Source organism: Labrus mixtus, chromosome 14 (genome assembly GCF_963584025.1).
Source record: "Labrus mixtus chromosome 14, fLabMix1.1, whole genome shotgun sequence".
Classification (NCBI taxonomy): Eukaryota; Metazoa; Chordata; class Actinopteri; order Labriformes; family Labridae; genus Labrus; species Labrus mixtus.
The window spans coordinates 22,224,844-22,242,460 of NC_083625.1; the positions used below are offsets into that span (position 1 = coordinate 22,224,844).

The window sequence follows — 17,617 nt, forward strand, 5'->3', positions numbered from 1 at the left end:
ACATGTTTGAGCCTCTGAGTGAAACATAAACAAACTGAAGGAAGAGACGTCCCGTCAGTGTGAACACAGAGCTGCGAACAACCACCCCAGAGGGAGTTTGACTTCACTCTCTTTAAAGGTCATCACTTAGCGATATATTTAGTTACGCTACATCAGATATCAGCTGTATTAATGTTTTAAATGTTGTAATCTGTTAGTGTCATGTATTCATGTGATGAAGGTTACAGTCTCTGCTTTGCTTCACACAGATCTGAGGACTTGAACGTTCTCCCCTCAGAGGATTAGAGGCCTCAGGTTAAAGACTCGTTCTGCCTCACAGGATGCTGACTTTGTGTTCTTTTCTCATGTTTTTAAAAATGAACCATCACTTAATCAGTCCTGGAAAATGTAAACGAGTGTCTGGCTGTGAAGTGTAAAGTGTGATTATTAGAAACTGTGATGCTCCCTCTTTAAGACGCCTGCGCTGCTGGTGTCTGAATGTATTCTTCCTGCACAGATCAACACTCTGCACGCTCCCGCTTCATGTGACGATGATGTTGTTGTTTTTGTTTTTGAGCTCAGGTCAGTCTGTGATGTCACACCTCATCTTTCAGCTCGTGTGTTTTGATGTTTTATGGAGCAGTGTCTGTATTAAAAGTTTGATGTTGACATCTGCTGTGTTTTCTCCGGCCTCGTTCATGGTTAACGTGCGGATCCGTCCCTCTCAGAAATGATTAATCAGCCGAGTGTTTGTGTCACAGCTGAGCTTCTAACGCTGCTGATTACACCGTTAAACCTTTTTATTATCTCACGCTGATTCTTTCATTCATCTTCTACTGAGGAGCATTGCCTTTGGTTTCCCTGTATAGATAGTAACACACTTTAATTATATATTTATAATTCATACGCTGAAACTGCAAACTTTACGAGCTGCGAGCGAACATTGCTACCGACTCCACCTTTAATGTTACTTATTAAGATGGAGCAGAAGATTTATATTGAAGGAGTCCACGTTTATGTTCAACCTGCTTCATATCGTCTTCACTCTTAAGGTTGTCATTAAACCAGTCTTAAACTTTACATGACATTAATTTTTTATTGAGATCTATTTGGTCACCATGGCAACAGAAACATTATTTATAGACTCCCAATATTCAGTAATTTATTGTTTTTTATCAACAGAAATTGTTAGAAAAGGGAATTAGGAAAATACATACTGAGGGAATAAATCAAATGACAGGAAGGAACATTTTATCAAAGACTTCTATACTATCAGACGTCTTCTGAGTCGCCCCCTGCTGGTAGCTTCTTCAAGGCACAGCACAATAAATGTGCAAAGATATTAAATACAGTTTAACGCCACATTAGCTGCTAACAGTTCCCAACAGCTCAGTTTATAGCGTTAGCAGATCCCAGCTGTCATTGGGCAAGAGGCGGGGTTACATGCTGGACTGGTCTCCAGCCAATCACAGGGCTGATATATATAGAGACAGACAACCAGCCACACTCACATTCACACCTACGGACAATTTAGAGTCAGCAGTTAACCTAACGAGCATGTCTTTGGACTGTGGGAGGAAGCCAGAGTACCTGGCTATTTGCCTCTTTCTATGTTTTCAATAATGAACTGCTGTTGAAATTGTAAACTCCTTAAAGTTCTTGGGAATCCGGATCACTGACTCCCTCTCTTTGTCTTTGAACACCAGAGAGGCAGTGGCGTTTCTAGACCACTTTTATGGAGGGGGCCAAACTGGGGCCAGTTGTTTTGTCAGAGGGGAACATTAAACTCAGAGGATCACCATGCAGCAGGAGTTGACCTCTGGAAAACATGAACGTCTGACAAATATAAACCGTAAGGACCCAAAGCAACGTACCAACCGAGCAGCTTCTTCATTCCTCGGATCAAGTCTCCAGAGTGGCTTTAAAACAGGAAGTGATTGTTCCCTCAAAGTTTAAAATGGAGTCCTTTTTTTCCATCTCTGACTGTGACTGACTCTGAGTGTTGTTGAGGAGTGTTTACACCAGCAGTGAACAGGCGACTTTAACGAAGATTTTTAACAAAATTAAAATGTATAAAATAAGCATCGAGGTGAATTCAAACTTGTGCCAGACTTGAGAAAGATGGAGGAGCTTCATGACAGCAGTTTCTGTTGGACTGATTTCTCTTAGTTTGGAGTCTCCTGTTCATAGAGTGTCTTTGTTTGTGATTTTGCACACCTGCTGTGTAACGTTTCATCACTGTTCCTCCATCCAGGGATTAAAGCAGAAAAACACATTTTGACTGAAAATTCTCAACTTATAAAACAAGTAAAAAAAACAATTTGAATAGGTGTTTTCTATCTAAGGAAGCTCAAGATCTATGCTGACAGATATGAGCTTGCTTCTTTTTAACAAATTTGACCTACAGCCAGGTGAATTTTATGCTTATATAAATTAACAGGTGCAGCAGGTGTTCTATACAAGAAGTGAGACTCTGAAAAGTAATTCAAGTTAGGGGGGTCTGGGGGGATTCTCCCCCAGAGGAAAAATCTAGCTATTCTAGCATTCAAATGAGGCTTTTTGGAGCATTTTGAGATTAGATCATGAAAAATGAGGACCTTGTTTTGATACTAAATAAGAAGCCTACTCTGTTCTTGACCTTAAGCCACCTAAAGTAGTAACAACACAGACACACCCTCAAACAAGCACTGTACAAACGTATCAGACTTTAGTCTGGAGTAACAAATGAAAAATAATTACTTTGCAAAAATGTACCTTTTACAGAATATTATTTATATATTCTTTTTATTGCATTAATGTGTTCCTCATTTTGTTGTCATTGCTACAGTTGGAGCTAATCCTATTTACATAACTGTAGCTGGATACCTTGTGAATTCCCAGGGCATATAATAAACAGTCATTAAAAGTAAACTATAGCTTGTTAAGATCGGATTTCACGTAGCAGATAAAAGTTCTGACTGTAGCCTACATTGAAATGCCAAACAGACGCAAAACTACACTTGTGTTACATGGTTCAGATAAATGCCTGACATTAAAAACAGCAGTTTGCACGTTTGTCACTAACCCACATTCTGCTCGACTTATTACAATTTTGAAATTGACGGAAATCCGTCGTAGCAACGGAGAACTTTAATCCCTGCCTCCATCAGTCACTTGATCAGCTCCCACTCTGCGTCGCTGACCAGCCTGTAGTTCAGTCTTCTGTAGTTTTCTGGATGAATCCGTCGTTGTCTCCACACCTCCTCGTACAGGCTGCGGATGGTTGGAGGCAGAGGCGGGAAGCCTGCGATGCCAGCCAGCGTGTGGCAGTACTCCCACTGTTCCTGCTCCATTAACATCAGGTGGCGCTGCTCGACTCCGTGCTCTATCTTTTCCTGTTGCTCTCGACGGACCTCCTCCTCCATCTGGACCTGAGGCGGTAAAGTGACGGAGCCGTCCAAGACAGCCAGAGCAAACTGGATCTGCAGAGATCAGAATTAAGGATGATCAAACTCGATCTCATCAGTCTGCAGTGTTCTTGTTTGTTTCATGTGATCTTATTAAGAAATAATGTTGTGGAATAAACTGAATATTAATGACAATACCCGGTGTAAATATATCGTTGAGCAAGCACTTCTAAACAGAGAGTGAAGTCAAATTGTTCTTAGCTCCATGTTATCGCTGACGGGAAGTCTTTTCCTTCAGCTTGTTTATGTTTCATTGAGAGGCTCAAACAAGTGAACCCCTCCCTCTCTCACCATTAGCCCTGCCACCACATGGAGGAGGAGTAACAGCCCCGCCCACAGCAGCCATAATGTTTGGAAACACTTGAGTGTAATTTTCCTTTTTCCACTACCAATCACACTTTGTCTGAAGCCGCTCTAAAATGTGGTGGTGTCCCACAAGGCTCAATACTTGGTCCCATCCTGTTCTCTCTTTATGATTCATGAAGCTATTTAAAGAGAATCAAAATATATGTGAGCTCACCTGACAGTTGAAGTAGGGGAAGGGGCAGATCATTTTGCAGATGCCGATGAAGAAGAGTGAGGGGAAGGCGGGGGGCATCAGGAAGCGATAAAGGGGAGACACCACATGGTCCTGGATCTCCAGACCCAGCTGAGCCGAGTCCAGGAACGGATATCTGAAGTTGTAGCCGGTGCAGAACATCAGGGTGTCAGCGGAGCTAACTGACCCGTCCTGGAACAGAGATCTTTCATCTTAACAGGTTGGAAATGTTTTTTATATACATACAATAAAGTTTCCCTCCAGAGTGTAAAAACAAACAAAAAATTTACGGAAACATTTGCTGGTTTTCCAAGATTCTGAATTTTCTTTTCTTCTAGAAACAAAAAGATATCTGCATTTGAGGGATCAACACAGTAAATGTGTTAATCTATAACTATCTATCTCTACAGTTTGAAGATAGATGTAAAAAAAAAAAAAAAATTCTCCCCAATATTGATATCGGCCCACAAAATCCCATATCGGTCGTACCCTAATGAACACTACACAAACCCTCTCCTTTCAATCCACATCATTATTACACACGTCAACATATTATCAAAACTCACACACACATACTGTACAACTTTCTCAATCGTTTCTTCTCCCTCTCAAGTCCACCTTATAAAAGTATCATCTCCCCCCCCCCCACTCTCTCTCTCTCCTTTTTATTATTCCATTTTGTTTTGTAATTTCTGTCTTTGTTGGAAGTCTAAACCGGTCAATGTCTCAGTATTTTGCAGTGTTTTTGTCTTTGCTGTCCTCCCACTCTGTGATTTGATTGCATTGTTTGGTTTGTATCGTGTAGCACTTGAACTGTTTTCACATTTGCACAATCAATCAAATAGACAAAGTTCTGTTATCATGACAACCCTGATCCATACGTTTATATTCTCTGTTATTTTTTCCACCTGCAAGAGGCTGCCGATTCATTTTTTGAAGATGACATCAGAACATCGTCTTCATACTGTCACATATGTGTTTAACAAACAACAGAGGCTAAGCTACAGATGTGTACAATTCTTCAGTAACCTGAAAGTGAATGCAGCCGCTCTTGTCAACTGCAACCACTGGACTGGACTGTCGTATCCCAGGAAGAAGAGGAACTGTTAAAGGAGGACGACCGTGACTCAGAGTCACCTGGAAAAAAGAGAGATAGGCATCCTTAGACCGTGCTGTAATGGAAATACAGTTGCGAAAAAACCTCGAGCTAAGAAAGGGAAGCTAATGTAGAACTGCACAGAATGTGTCGTCGTTTAGAAACATTTCAAGTTGCTGTATATATCAGCCAGAGCTGCAGTGTTAGTTACCTGGGCTCCAACTTTTGCCAGTTCAATGGAAATGTCCAGTCCTGAAGCTTTGGCTCCCAGAACCACCACCGACTGACCTGAGAACGGCTCTGGATACCTGTACGAGTGACTGTGGAGCACCTTTCCTGCGTAGAGAGAGAGTGTGAGAGAGATAGAGAGAGAGAGAGAGAGAGAGAGAGAGAGAGCCTGTGCATGTTGTGTGCGGATTTAAGGTTTCAGTATGCACCATGAGTTTACCTTTAAAGTTCTCTATGCCTGGGATGTCTGGGACGCTAGGGTCGGAGTAGTGCCTGAAAAACAAACAACAATAAAGAAGAAACGACTGAATGAGACATTTATTTTTCAGGGAAACAAACGTTTGATCAGTGATGGAATAACTTCATAAACCGGCTGTCACGTCTCACCCCGAGCAGACAAACACAGAGTCGAAGGTCTCCGTTTTCTGACAACCTGACGAGTCAGATGATGTCACTTCCCATGTTGTCCTTGTCTCCTCGTCCTCCATTGTCACGACAACCGGCTTCACGGTCTCCACCACCGTGTTAAACTGAAATTCAGGGAGTAAGGTAAAAGTTTTTAAACGTTCTAATCAAAATCTAACTTTGTTGATACCTGTTTCAAAACCACAGCAACAAATGCAGAAGTCCAAGGCCTCTAGGTGTTTTTAAAGCTTTGGTACAATGTAGATTATGTGTGTAGGAATTTTTCGTAATTAAAAGTCACATATCCTCCTCTTCTTCAACCAGTAAATGTCAGAGCTCCTCAAAACATGTGTGTGAAGTTTCTTGTTCTAAATTCACTCTGATCCTGTATTTGATCATGTCTATAAACCCCTGTATTTCAGCCCTGCTCAGAACAGGCTGTTTCTGTGTCTGTACCTTTAAATATGTAAATGAGCTGTGTCTGACCACGCCCCCTCTCTGGAAGGGCTTGGGTGTCTTGTGCTTTCTCGCTCCATGTCCTATTGTTTATGGTGAGAAGGCAGACTCAGAGGGCAGAACAAACACCTAGCTGTGGGAGTGTCACCCACCTGGGGGAGGGGTTACTGCCCTTTGTGATGTCATGAAGGGAAAATCTCCAAACGGCCTGTTTGAGCACACATTTTCTGAAAAGTGGAGCAGGGAAAAGACGAGGGGATATTGTTTGATTTTAACTCGAATCTAATCGAATCTCATCATTTTAACATGGGCAAGTATTAAAGTATCAGAAACAACCTTGATCCAGGTAATGAACTGCAGGTTAGACTCACCCTGATGTGAGGCCGGATGTTGTGGCTCTCGCAGTACCTCTCCAGGTACCTCTGGACCTCCTGATGGGGCAGGAAGCTGCTCAGCTGAGACTCGAAGGGGAAATCAGGGAACATCATCACCTCTTTGGGCAGGTTGGTTCTGCAGTGAGGTCAAAAAACAAACAGCACACTTTATTCACTCTTTGTTCTGTTTCTGTGTAAAGCTGTCAGATAAATGATGTGAAAGTAACATGAAGTAAAAGGAGCTCAAAGTTATCGAAACGGAGGTTTCCATGGCTGTTTCCTACCTGAGGTTTCTGTACATGCTGCTGTGTATCGGATGTCCGTTGTCGTACGTCCCGACGCGTTCATCGTAACACCAGGTGCCTCCGACGTTCTCAGTGAGTTCAAACACCACTGGGGGGGCAAAGATGTTCAGGCGGGACTGGATGTGTCTGGCTGCACAGAGTCCCGCCGCCCCGGCACCGATCACCGCCACCCTCTGCAACATCATTCACACCCTGAGAGAGAGAGAGAGAGAGAGAGACTAACTGTTAACCTCGACATGCGGTACGTATCAGACTGGCGACTAAGAATTTCTGAATTATGAGATCAAATGGAACGCACTTTTAAAAACTGTGGAAGCAAATTTGGATCCATTACAATTTGCATATCGGTCAGGCAGGGGTGTTGAGGACGCAATGGGCACTTTGTTAAACACAGTCCTGACACACCTTGAGGGGGCTAAGACCCTCACATGCCTAGTTTTTATTGATTTCTCCTCAGCTTTTAATTGCATACAACCACACATCTTAGCAGATAGGCTCAAGTCCATCCACAACATTGACAGTGGTCTTATATGCTGGCTGATGGAATTTTTAACAAGAAGGTCACAGCGTGTGAGAGCAAATGGCATCGTATCAGATGTTCTTTATTCCTCTATTGGATCACCCCAGGGATGTGTCCTTTCTCCCCTTTTATTTGTACTATACACAAACAAGTGTCAAAGCAGACATGAGAACCGGCACATCATCAAGTTTGCAGATGACTCGGTGATCGTTTCCCTCCTGAGCACTGATGACCCAGATCACGGCCCAGTCGTGAGTGAATTCACAGACTGGTGTAGGTCATCCTTCCTGGACATTAATGTCCTAAAGACTAAAGAAATGACAGTGGATTTCAGGAAAGATCCCTCTGTCATTTCCCCTGTTTTTATTAAACAACCAGGCTGTTGTACCTGGGGACTATCATCGATGACAAACTCACCTTCGAGCTCCAAACTGAAGCTGTCTGCAAAAAAGCTCATCAGCGTGTGCACTTTCTGAGGAAGCTTAGGAATTTTAATGTTGACAGCACTTTTATGAAGATGTTTTATTCCTGTTTCATTGAATCGGTTTTTAACATTCTGCATGGTGACCTGGTACGGGTCACTCAGCATCAAAAACCGCAACAAAATGCAGAGCATTGTTAAACTGTGTGTCAGAATCACAGGATCGTCCCTTTCTGACCTTTCTTATTTATATTAAACAAAGTGTCTTAAGAAAGCACAGTCAATCTTGGCAGATCAAAGTCATCCTTTGTCTAAGGATTTCAAGTTGCTACCGTCAGGCCGCAGATTCAGCCTGCCAGCATGCAGGACAAAGAGGATGAGAAACTCATTTGTTCCTGCTGCCATCACCTTTTTAAACCACCAACAACTGTGTTGCCTCTGTTTCTTATCTATTGTATTTATTTATTGTCCTTTCTATGTTGTTTGCTCATTGCGGGCTGTATGTATGTATGTGTGTGTTTTACTGCTGACTGCAAAACAAATTGCCCTCTCACAGGGATAATAAAGACAACCTTGAACCTTGAACCACAAGTTCTAGTGTAATTACTTTAAATAAAGACGTGTGTAAAAGAAACTCAAACGCACCTGCAATTTATGAAACAGGTGCACCAAATACGAAAGAAAACATGTGTACAAATTACTAAATCATGTGTGCAATTTTCTTCTTTTTTTTTAAACACACGCTTACAGTTTAAATGGAACATTTAAAAAAGATCATCCATGTCACCTCTTGGACTCCGTATAATGGAGTATAGGTCCAGAATTTAACAGGAAATAAACAAAGAAAGTACAAAAAGTAGTAAAAACATGAATTATAAATCCCCTTTTCAAGGCTCCAAAACTCTGATTAGTTCAGTTAAAACAGGAGATGACAATTTAAACAGTAATGATTAAACAAACTAAAGTTATGTTAGTTAAAGTAGATAAGCTCATGATTCTGAACAGGTGATATCTGAACAGGTCTATCTACTTCACCGGAAGTCTGGACTTTGACCCGTTGGGTCTGGACGCTGTTTAAGTTGAATTACTACTAAACAAACAATGTTTATAAGAGTGAAATAAAACAGAAACAAAAGCGTACTGCTTTGAACTAACGTTAGAGGAAAAGAGTGTATGCTTTAAAAACTGAATCTCAAAGGATTTTTAAAAACACATAAACAAGCTTCACACTTTGATTAACTCGTCACAATCATAGACTGAACTGCGCATGGCCATTAACGTCACGTTAAATTAAATATTTAGACAGATCAGACATTGTGGATGTATTGTGTTACCGTAAAGTCCCTCCGTCCGTCGCGGCGTACCGAACTCGTTCCGCTCAGTGGGCGCACACTGGGGCTGTGTCCGAAATCACTCACTCATTCCCCACTCCCTATTCACTACATAGTGAGTTCAACGCAGTGGACTATATAGTGCACTCACTCAGCAAAATTGAAAAACATTTCGGACACTACTCGCTCACTCACCGGCCGCTGACAGTGACGTCATTGTTGTCGCGCAACTGAAACGTGCAGCTTAGCAACGGCCGAGGATCAATAACAACAGTAAATAACCCTAACCCACTGGCCACTCAACGTTGTTGAAAAACAAGCTATTGTTAACAATACAGTCTTCTAAAATTAAATAAAAATCACACTGAGTCATACACCAGCTAAATGTTAAATAGAAAGGTAATGTTTTCTTTTCCATTTTACAATCAACAGAACCTAAAAATTAATTTGAACTAATTTCAACCTTCGTCTGCACACCTGTTACAGAGGTCAGGCTGGGGTCACATAGTTTGAAGGAACCTCCTCCCTTTATTCACCTGTGCTTGGACTAAGAGCTGTGTCAGACGCCCTGCTCATCCACTGTGGTAGAAATGACCTTACACCAGCAGCTCTCCCAGATGAAGAGTCCTCTCTGCCATCACCCAGAGGAGCTGATCGACGTCTGCACAACTGAAGAAGGTGGACAGAGTCTGGTGCTTTGTGACAGTGAACAGTGAGAAGGTGGACAGAGTCTGGAGCTTTGTGACAGTGAACAGTGAGAAGGTGGACAGAGTCTGGAGCTTTGTGACAGTGAACAGTGAGAAGGTGGACAGAGTCTGGAGCTTTGTGACAGTGAACAGTGAGAAGGTGGACAGAGTCATCCTCAGAGAAAACACAGAGATCCAGGTCAGTATTCAATGGTGCTATTTTTCTTTCCATGATGTTGCCCTGTGTTTGAAAGGCCAGATGCTGGAGGGTTGTGTTGGATTTGCTTTTCCATCATATTTTAACAGTCAAACAATCATCCAGGATCTTTATAATTTATTTCATTTTTGTTGGGATTTCTTTGTTAAATTATGTTTTATACTTTCTCCTATGTCCCAGCAGTTCAACCTGATGGTCTCCCTTACTTATTTTTCACATGGTTAATGAAGCCAGGGGTCTTTTATTGAAGATTTTTTTTCATAAAATGTTTAAATAAACTTTTTTTAAATCTGAATTGACTGTCTCTGATTAACTGGAGCACTACAAAGTGTTGGTCACAGTAAAATAATTTAGCAGTTAAGTTCACAGCTCACATTTGAAAAGGCCTTGAACTGACATTCATTTCTTGTTGACCAACAACAGCTAAGACAACAGCAAAGCTAACAGACGAGCTCAGCTTGTCACAGCCGGGCTCGTCTGAGATAAATGGCCTTCAAACTTATTTAATATTAAACATTTAAAGCCAATAAGCATAGCAAGATATGCATGAGATTCCATTTCCATTTATTCAATCACAGACTTGTCAAACAGTCTGGCATGTTGTGCTGCTGTTTTCAAGAGTTAATAACTGAAGAGAAGAACTCCATCGAGAGAGGACAGGAAACGCTCAGGGGACGAGTCCTCCATGTTGTCAGGTGTTGCTGATTGATCTGAATCTGAGGGCATCTTCTGTAATAAAGAAAAACAATCATGGAGTTAAATGTAAAGTATAATGAATTTTACTGTGATGCTTATGCCTCAGACCTGAAATCAGATGTGTGCTCAGGTTCTGCTAAACTCCAGCTTCTAAAGTTTGCTTTAAAGACAGGATAACTATTTAAGAGGAAAAACAAAATATATAACAAGACAGGATGAATCCAATAATATGATCATCTTTATGAATTTATGTTTTAAGACAAGTGTTCCTGCCACTTTCTATTGAAGATTATTTTAAACTGTCATCACATGGACCAGCCTGATGAATTAAACTAATGTTAAATATTCTCATATAATCATGACATAAACAGGGTTACAATAATTAACTTTTGCCTATGACTTAGTAGCCAGGGATGTGAGCTAACAGGTGAAAACTGAAACAGCAGAATCAACCTGAGGGGCAGAAATCAGAAGCTTGTATATTTTAATATACATAGAGTTTATATTAACTCAGTGTTAGAAAGGACTGTGGATTACTTAGTATGAGTATGTAGGACTCCACCTTCTTAAATCACTTTAAAGTGAGACAGCTCTTTACCTGATAGAGTGATTCTTGTGTGTCTCGTACATGGAAGCCAAGTGTCCTCTCTCTTCACGTCTGCAGTGAGCCTGTGGACAGGGACAGACAGATGAGCAGAACCGGTTTATACTGGTTTTTGTTAGCCATGGAAACTTTTATTTCTGAAGTGCAAACACATCAACACATTTAGTTTAGACAAAACTCACTTTAGACACTAGGTGGCGGTATGTGGCTGTTGTTTAAGTTATTGATGAGTATTTGGGTCAGTTGTTGTATCTGAAGCAAGTTCAACATATCCAGGCTTTCTTTGAGAAAGCTGGTTCAGCAAAGCCAGAAGCTCCAGATAAAGATATCTGATAGCATGAGCTGATTATGAACTTTGTTAACCCAGGCGTTCTGCTTCAGGCTCTCAGTGCGTCACAGAAAGGGCGCGTGTGAAACGTCTTTTGACCATTCTTATTCACAAAAGCGTTGAGTGCAGGCGGTCCAATATGATGAGGTGTGATGATGAAGTTAAAGTAGTAAAACAGGATACTGCAACTGCTGATAAGGAATGAGAGAACAATCCTGCAGAAAAGAATTGTGTTCATTCGTACATGAATGTAATGATTTTACCACACACTGCACCACAGCGTCTCCTGTTGATTTCTTAAGTTACAGATACTCACAGTACAAGTGTGAAACTGAAACAGTGAGACATGATTTCAGCAGTGTGAGCAGAAACTGCAGTCAGCTGGATTCTTATGCTTCATGAGAAATATGCAGAAGTAGCTTCAGTATTTAGCTAAAAAAAAGTCAATTCAATGTACTGATTTGGTTTTGTGTGGTAATTACCCATTAAACAATCAGACAGCCAATTTGTGTGCAGAACCTCACCGGAGCTGGAATCAGACTCTGGACTGCTGTTTCCTTTGAGCATTGATTTCCTTGAAGACAGAAAGAAGAACAATTTAAACATGAACTAGACTTCTTGCAGAATCATAGAGGCTGTTAAAATCTTCTGCTAGTCTTCCTTACATTTTAAGAAGGATTATAAATTGTTACTAAAATTACTTTGATGCTGATAGCGGTTACAATAACACGGTCCAATCATATGAGAGATAATTTCACCTTTGAGTCCTATGTGAAGACGTCTCTTCAGAATCAGCGCTGCAAAGACAAGATGATGGCGCCCACCTTCACAACCTGCTGCTTCAGTCTGGCTGCTTCATGGTCACCTACAGGAACACCACAGAAACGGAATCAAAGTACTTCACTTTATTTATCAGAGGATGTACTGTATGCAAAGTAGAATTCATTTTTTAGCTTTAATTCCTCAAAAAGATTTGAGACTGCTTTGTTATTTGAGAGGTTAAAATTTAAGTCTAAAACTAAAAAGTTATAACAGACAAATAAGGTAATGAAATATCCAAAAGAGCATTTTAAATAGAAATGAATCTTGTTGAACAGAAATAGTGTTAAAAACAGGAAAGTTATTATGTGACATATGAATCACATAATCATGGAGCAAAGCAAGAAGTTTATTTCTGAACACATTCTGAATAATCTGAACTAAAGTCACAACAAATCAACTGTAAACTATTGAATTGACTCCTGGTAGTGTGCTGAAGTCTTAAATATTAACTAAAGTAAATTAACACTAAAGTCAACCTGTTGAAGTCTTAGTAGAATATTTGTGCCTCAGCGTACTTTCAGCTGTCGACAGCTATAACGAGGACACTGAGGGTTTTGTGGGTTTAGGTTCAGCTCTGAAAATAATTTATTAATAATCACAAGTGGGAGCCAAACAGCAGACTCGTAAACCTGTTGTCAATACATCAAGACCACATATTTTTAAACAATGTCTACTCCGTTATATTAGAGAACACAGGGCTGAAGTAAAAAAAAAAACAACTTCATATATTTCATTAGATGGCTGTTTAGGGGAGGAATGAATCCAACATCACAATGATGCAGCAGTGGCTTAGTCTGCGAGGACTCGGTTTGGGAAGCTGAGGGTTCAAGTCTGGAAGTTGGTCTGTTAGCTGGAGAGGTGCCAGGTCACTTCCTGTGTTCTGCCGAGGTCCCCATGGGCAAGGCACCGAACCCTCCTGGTGAGTGCTCCCTGTGTAGCAGCCTCACTCTGACATCTCTGCAGGTCCACAGGTCCTGTTTGTGCACGTGTGTGTGTGTGTATTTCAGGTCTTTGTGTGTGAAGCATTTCTCTCAAAAACAGAGTGTAAACCAAAATTTCCCCTCAGGGCTTAATAAAGTTTATAAAATAAAATAAAAATGCAAGCAACAGCCTGCACATTGTCTCAATTGTACAAATACATTGACAACGTTTGGGTACTGAAATGTATTCTCTACATTTTAGACTTTTAAAAAAAAAATTAAGTTACCAATATATTGTCTTGTTATTAATATCTTATCGATGTTTTAAAATTCTTGTATCATGACAGGCTCAAATACACTCGCTTTTTAACCACGAGTACACTGAGACAACCAGTTGCGTCATGAATGCAAATGTTCACATATGTACTTGCATGTACGTGTGTTACTGGAGGATTCCTCCAGAGGGAGCACCACATAAATCAGACGGCGTAAAACACTGAAGTAGAGATGATGAGTAGAGCCAGCTGTTTTGGCTTCTGAGGACGTACACAACCAACGCTCCAAACCACCGCAGGATACGCAGGCTGATGTCATGTTTACGTAGTTAATAATATTCAGGGCTTAACTCTGACATAACACTCCTTTAGTCAGCTGTTTTTCTCAAATCACAACTCTTTAATAACCACATTAAAGCCTCCTGTACAAAAGATCAATTCAAAGAAAAAACAAACAAACATGGCTGAAGTGTCTCAAACATCAGCCTCAGACCTCCAATATACAGTCCCAATGTTCAGTCCTCTGCCGACCTCCAGTGACATCATCACTTGGTGGCGGCGTTCCCGTGAGGCGGCTGCTGCTGCTGTGGCTGCTGTTGCTCGGCGAGCGCCTGCTGCAGCCGGGTGCGCTTCCTGGAGTAGTGCTGCCAGTGCAGCAGCTGCTGCTCGTCGATGAACTTGGCGCACTGAGCATTCACCAGCTCCTTCCTGAAGTGTTCGTACTGCAGCAGCTCGAGCATGTGCAGGCAGTGAGGATACCTGCACGGAACAGAGAGAGAGGGGAGGTAGGAGAGGGGAGAGAAGAGAGGAGAGAGGAGGCATGAGAGGAGAGGAGAGGAGAGGAGAGGAGAGGAGAGGAGAGGAGAGGAGAGGAGAGGAGAGGAGAGGACGCAGGAGAGGAGGCAAGCGAGGAGAGTGGAGGCAGGAGAGGAGAGAGTTGAAAGGAAAGAGGGGAGAGGAGATAGGGGAGGAGAGAGGAGAGAGGATGCAGGGGAGGAGAGAGGAGATAATTATTTTTACCACAGCCCTATTTTTACATGTTTTTGGATCTGAATGAATAAAAGGCACACAAAAGCTCCAACAGATTTATTCCTCCTTTTCTCTTGCAGTACATCCTGCAGCAGGACATGGAGCGAGAAAGCCCGAGCTACCCAAGCCCTTCCAGAGAGGGGGCGTGGTCAGACACAGCTCATTTACATTTAAAGGTACAGACACAGAAACAGCCTGTTCTGAGCAGGACTGAAATAGAGGGGTTTATAGACATGATCAAATACAGGATCAGAGTGGATTTAGAACAAGAAACTTCACAGACATGTTTTGAGGAGCTCTGAGGCTTATTTAAACTGGTTGAAGAGGAGGAGGATATGTGACCTTTAAGTTGAATAGCCCTGCTTTATATAAACAGACAGATGAGAACAGCAGGTGGTCTTACTTGAGGAACTTGGCGTACTCGGGCTCCTTCCAGTACAGCAGGTACTTCAGGTAGTTAATGAACGGTCTCTCTCTCAGGACGCCTCTCTGAGCCAGAACTAAAGACACAAACACAACACACAGGAAGTCAGCCAGGAGTTTAAACTATAAAGTTAAACATGTTAATATTTTTAATCGCATCCCATTTAAAACAATCAAAGAAGATTTGATTGAACAAATATTAATATGAATGTTGTAATCTTGGAACTGTTGTCCGCTGTCACTCACAGTTCAGGTAGTTTGGGTTGGCCAAACACTGAACAAACTCCAGCTCGGACTGGAAACGGTTCCTGGCCTGCTCCTCTGAAACACAACACACACAAAAACAACATGACGGTTAACGTGTGACGCTTTGTGAAGAGGTGACAATACCGTTAACAGTGTTTCAGAATTGTTAGTGTTAAAGGAGCAATATGTAACTCTAACCTCTCTCCATTTTTCAAAAGCATCTCCAATATTGATCCTAGTTTGAGCACGTTTCTGCTCGTGGAGCTTATTAGAAACATGCAGAGGCTTTTTAGGTCGGGTACAATCACTTCTATCTGAACCACTTCTCTTGACCGCTTCCATCGCTGCAACACCTGTTGACCTGATAACTGCTCTCATATCTGGCAAACTGAGGGGCGTCCAAAACGGCCGTATGGGGGTAGCCTTAAAACCACCTACCTTCCCTGGTCCAAACAAATCCAGATCATTCAGGACCAGAATCTAAAGTTAGAAGGAGGACATACTGGCTGCTGCATTGTTGTCAGAGAAGCCAGCACTTCAACATAGCATGTTTCCTTAATGATCATATAGTAAGCTCACTTTATCATTTCACTCACTACACATCTTACTGGTTGGACCTTTAATACTAAGGAAAATGTTGATGATGTTCAGACTGAGTGGCCTGGCCAGTGTTCACTTTGTCATCACTTCCACCTGTACTGTGACAAATATAAGGATTTGAGAGGCTTTGTTTGAACAAATGTTTATCCATCTCCTCAGACGCTGTCCCATCTGTGTGGGGAGTAAAGTCAGTGTGCAGTACTAGCTGCTATAGATATTCACTTATACATTCAGACAACTGTACTGAAAATCATCTGTGAATGTTCATACTGTTCTGAGCTGCTTTTAAAACAGAGATTTCTGATCCGTCATGACAACAAAGCTATTCAAATTAACGTTTTAACTGTTTAAAAACCTTTCAGAAATGATGCCGGGTTGAAATGAGCGTTATCTCAAACGAACAAGAATCTCTTCTTCTTTCTAAACTCGCTGATAATGTTTAAAGAACGTAAACATCTTAAAATACGCTCATTCATTGATGGAGTTCAGCCGTCTACACACGGGATGCTAACAGTGCTAATATTAGCAACACGTAGCTCCGCACGAACCTGTTTCCATGACGACGGCAGGTCTGTAACACACAGGTTGTGTCCTGACGACAGAGGTGATCGTTGATCGAAAACGTGAACAAAAATAACGTTTTAACGTTTTCTTTGTTAAGATCAAATTACCATCGTAAACACTGGGAAGCCATATTTAACGGAAATGAGCGAATACGCTTTCCGACTATTTACGTCAGTTTACGGCCCCTGCGGTTCAACATTTTCTGACCGCTAGAGGGAGACATTTGACAACCTGAAATACAAACAATCCGTAGTTTAAATCAAACATTACGCCATGATTTTACTTTGTATTATAATATAAATCTGATAATACAATATGAAAGGAAAAAACATTTTTTTAAATTAAATAATTGAAAAGTTTGTTCACACGTTTTCTCTTACATTTCACTGCACATCTGTGTGAGCATGTGACAAATACAAATCTTGAATCTTGAATCTTGAATCTTAAGATCAACTTTTATTAACAACAAATAAAACTGTTAACAACAAGTAGGTACAAAACTCTGGAGGTTACATCTGTACAGTACACATTCACTTCTTCACTTGCATGTTACTCAATACAAACTCTGACATTTAAATAGAAAAACAACAAACACGTTTTAAAAACACTTCAAACTGTTTGAATCTACAGAGATTCAGCCCGTTTCTTCTCTCAGTTTTTATATTTGATAGGACTGAGTAGAAAACCAGAGAGAGAGAGAGAGAGAGAGAGAGAGAGAGGGAGAGTGGGGAATGACATGCGGGGAAGAAGCCGCAGGTCTGACGCCCACTTGGAGGACTATAGCCTCCCTACATGGGGAGCGACCTGACCGCTAGGCCATCCACTTAAACACATTTTTAATTACATGATCAAATTCTATTTTTTCACATTTCACAATAAAAACCGTTGAGGCTTTTATTTTGAATGTTTGTAGTGTCCTAAGCTGAGAGTACTTTACTTGCTGTGTGCTTTTATTTTTAAATAAAGTAAGGACCCTAACCCAGAAATGAGAGGTAAGCTTACAAGAATTCATGATTGAATGTCTTTGTTTGGAGCTTAAAGCCGAAGTTTTCAAACAAACTTTGCATTCGAGGAGAGAGGATCCGAACATGACAACAATGTTTTTGAA

The 17,617-nt window shown here is 41.2% G+C and overlaps 3 protein-coding genes and 1 long non-coding RNA gene across 4 annotated transcripts in view; all 4 read right to left on the minus strand.

The window, feature by feature from the left end:
- Window positions 1-1,979: 1,979 nt before the first annotated feature.
- Window positions 1,980-9,379, minus strand: LOC132988441 (uncharacterized). The gene is made up of 9 exons (XM_061055851.1): window positions 9,103-9,379; window positions 6,807-7,019; window positions 6,520-6,658; window positions 5,675-5,817; window positions 5,508-5,560; window positions 5,271-5,395; window positions 4,993-5,100; window positions 3,946-4,155; window positions 1,980-3,440 (listed from the first exon to the last, which is right to left on the minus strand). The coding sequence occupies exons 2-9, from the start codon at window positions 7,010-7,012 to the stop codon at window positions 3,129-3,131; spliced, it is 1,296 nt and encodes a 431-aa protein (XP_060911834.1). The 5' UTR covers window positions 7,013-7,019; window positions 9,103-9,379; the 3' UTR covers window positions 1,980-3,128.
- A 1,170-nt stretch (window positions 9,380-10,549) lies between these two features.
- On the minus strand, window positions 10,550-13,735 carry LOC132988688 (uncharacterized). Its single transcript, XR_009675846.1, has 4 exons — window positions 12,389-13,735; window positions 12,155-12,204; window positions 11,297-11,356; window positions 10,550-10,731 (listed from the first exon to the last, which is right to left on the minus strand). It is a non-coding gene; the product is annotated as an uncharacterized LOC132988688 (long non-coding RNA).
- A 291-nt stretch (window positions 13,736-14,026) lies between these two features.
- Window positions 14,027-16,665, minus strand: med31 (mediator complex subunit 31). The gene is made up of 4 exons (XM_061056255.1): window positions 16,494-16,665; window positions 15,346-15,420; window positions 15,080-15,176; window positions 14,027-14,406 (listed from the first exon to the last, which is right to left on the minus strand). Exons 1-4 carry the CDS (start codon window positions 16,501-16,503, stop codon window positions 14,193-14,195), a joined length of 396 nt encoding a protein of 131 aa, XP_060912238.1. The 5' UTR covers window positions 16,504-16,665; the 3' UTR covers window positions 14,027-14,192.
- Window positions 16,666-17,170: 505 nt separating this feature from the next.
- The window catches only part of LOC132988660 (Na(+)/citrate cotransporter-like), a 14,998-nt gene continuing 14,551 nt past the window's right edge, over window positions 17,171-17,617 (minus strand). The window contains exon 13 of the mRNA XM_061056220.1: window positions 17,171-17,617. This exon is cut by the window's right edge and continues 229 nt beyond it. The gene's annotated coding sequence lies outside the window, so the exon portion shown is untranslated.